The sequence below is a fragment of the Otolemur garnettii genome, unplaced genomic scaffold (genome assembly GCF_000181295.1).
Source record: "Otolemur garnettii isolate 467f Iridium unplaced genomic scaffold, OtoGar3 scaffold00022, whole genome shotgun sequence".
Taxonomy (NCBI): Eukaryota; Metazoa; Chordata; class Mammalia; order Primates; family Galagidae; genus Otolemur; species Otolemur garnettii.
The window spans coordinates 22609451-22611730 of record NW_003852417.1 but is presented as its reverse complement, the minus strand read 5'-3'; the positions used below and the strand labels follow the sequence as shown (position 1 = coordinate 22611730).

At 42.7% G+C, this 2280-nt stretch overlaps 1 protein-coding gene across 2 annotated transcripts in view; it reads right to left on the bottom strand.

The window, feature by feature from the left end:
• SPAST (spastin) overlaps window positions 1–2280 on the bottom strand; it is a 62439-nt gene that overhangs the window by 42487 nt on the left and 17672 nt on the right. For both annotated transcript variants that reach the window (XM_003787512.3, XM_023511890.1), the window contains exon 3: window positions 1808–1891. In XM_003787512.3, the coding sequence (XP_003787560.1) occupies window positions 1808–1891 (84 nt within the window). The remainder of the gene's footprint in view (window positions 1–1807; window positions 1892–2280) is intronic.

Here is a 2280-nt window from a genome sequence, read left to right as displayed (position 1 = left end):
AATCTTCTTGCCTCAGCCTCCCGAGTAAGTAGGCCTATAGGTACCACCACAACACCTGGCTACTCTTTTAGAATCTTGCTGGTGCTAGGGCTGGTCTTAAACTCCTAAGCTCAAGCAATCCACCTGCCACAACCTTCCAGACTGCTAGGATTATAGGCATGAACCCCCATACCTTGCCAATATAATTATTAAAAAGAGTAATATTAAATTATGACAAAATTATAAATTTGGGGGCATGGTGGCTCATGCCTGTAATCCTAGTACTTTGAGACGCCAAGGCAGGAGGATTGCTTGAGGCCAGAAGGTAAAGACCAGCCTCTGTACCAGTGAAATACTATCTTTGCCAAAAAAAAAAAAAAAAAGATTAGCCAGGCATGTTAGTGTGTGCTTGTAGTCCAGCTACTTGGGAGGGTGAGGGAGAAGGATCACCCTGGAGCCCAGAAACCGGAGGTTGTATGAGCTACAATGATGCCACTGCACTCTAGCCTAGGCGACAGAGTGAGATCCTGCCTCAAGAAAAAGAAAGAAAAATTAAAATTGAAAGGCTGGGCATGGTAGCTCATGCCTATAATCCTAGCATTCTGGGAGGCAGAGGCAGGAGGATCAATTGAGCTCATGAGTTCAAGACCAGTCTGAGCAAGAGTGAGACCCCACTCTCTAAAATAGCCGGACATTGTGGGAAGCACCTCCAGGCTGAGGTTGCCATGAACTGTGACACCATAGCACTCCACTCAGGGCAACAAAGTGAGATTCTGTCTCCAAAAAAACAAACAAATAAATAAATAATCAAAATAATATAAAAGAGGAAAGATGAGTAGCGATATAAAGGGGGGAGGCAAACCTTTTCTGTAAAGGGTCAGAAAGTAAATATGTTAGGTTTTGAGGGCTGCGTAGTCTCTGTATCCAGTATTCAACTCTGCCATTGTAGCATGAAAGCCACGGACAACACACAAAGGAATGGAAGCAGCTGTATGTGAACAAAACTTTATAATAACAGGCAGTGAGCTGGGTTTGGCTCCTGGGCTGCAGTTCACCAGTCCTTGGTATAGATGAATCAATTCTGATCATAAGTTGATAATTATACAACTGACTGATGGGTCATCAGAATTTTATCATACTCTTCTATTTTTATACATGTTAGAAATTTCCTGGCTTGGCACCGTAGCTCAATGAGTAGGGTGCTGACCACATATACTAAGGCTGGAGGGTTTGAGCCCGCTGCAACCAAAAAATAGCCAGGTGTTGTGGCAGGCTCCTGTAGTCCTAGCTATTTGGGAGGCTGAGGCAAGAGAATCACTTAAGCCCAAAAGTCTAAGGTTGCTGTGAGCTGTGTTGCCACGGCACTCTACTGAGGGTGACATAGTAAGACTCTGTCTCAAAAAAAAAGAAAAGAAAAAGAAATTTTCTGTTAAGTTAAAAAAGAATGCCTAGACCACATTTTCAATCATTGATCTATCTACAATTATTTTGTTTTTATTTTAAAGTCAAGGTCTATATTGCCAAGGCTATAATATATTCACACCATCATAGTTCACTGCAACCTTGAACTCCAGGGCTCAAGCAATCCTCCTGCCTCAGCCTCTCTCTACTTAGCGTCCCAACCAGCTGGGACTACATGTGTGCATCACCACATCTGGCTAATTTTTCTTATTTTCTGTAATGACAGGGTCTCACTATGTTGTAGGTTGGTCACAAACTCCTGGCCTCAAACAATCCTGCCTCGTGAGCCACCACACTCAGCTGCCTATCTATCCCCAGTCGAAGGTTCAATGAACACACATTTCCAACATATCTCTTATCTTGATACCTAGAAGCTGTAAACGGTCCTTAGCCATAACCAAATTAGTCATCATTTTAGCTTGAAGGCGTCTAGCTCTTTCACATTGTTCACCTGAAAGACAAAAATCAAAGAATTAATTAAAATATCTACATTTCCCTATCAATATCATTTCAAGATAAAATATCACTCCTCTACTTTATGGAGGAATAAAAGTCTTTATAAAGAAATTAAGAAAATATTACTTTCAAATACTAGCTATTAAAAAATGAGTTACATGGCTCGGCACCTGTAGCTCAGAGGCCAGGGCGCCAGCCACACACACTGGAGCTGGTGGGTTCAAATCCAGTCCAGGCCCTCAAAACAACGACAATTACAATCAAAAAATAGCCAGGCGTTGTGGCAGGTGCCTGTAGTCCCAGCTACTTGGGAGGCTGAGGCAAGAGAATCGCTTAAGTCCAAGAGTGTGAGGTTGCTGTGAGCTGTGATGCCATGGCACTCCA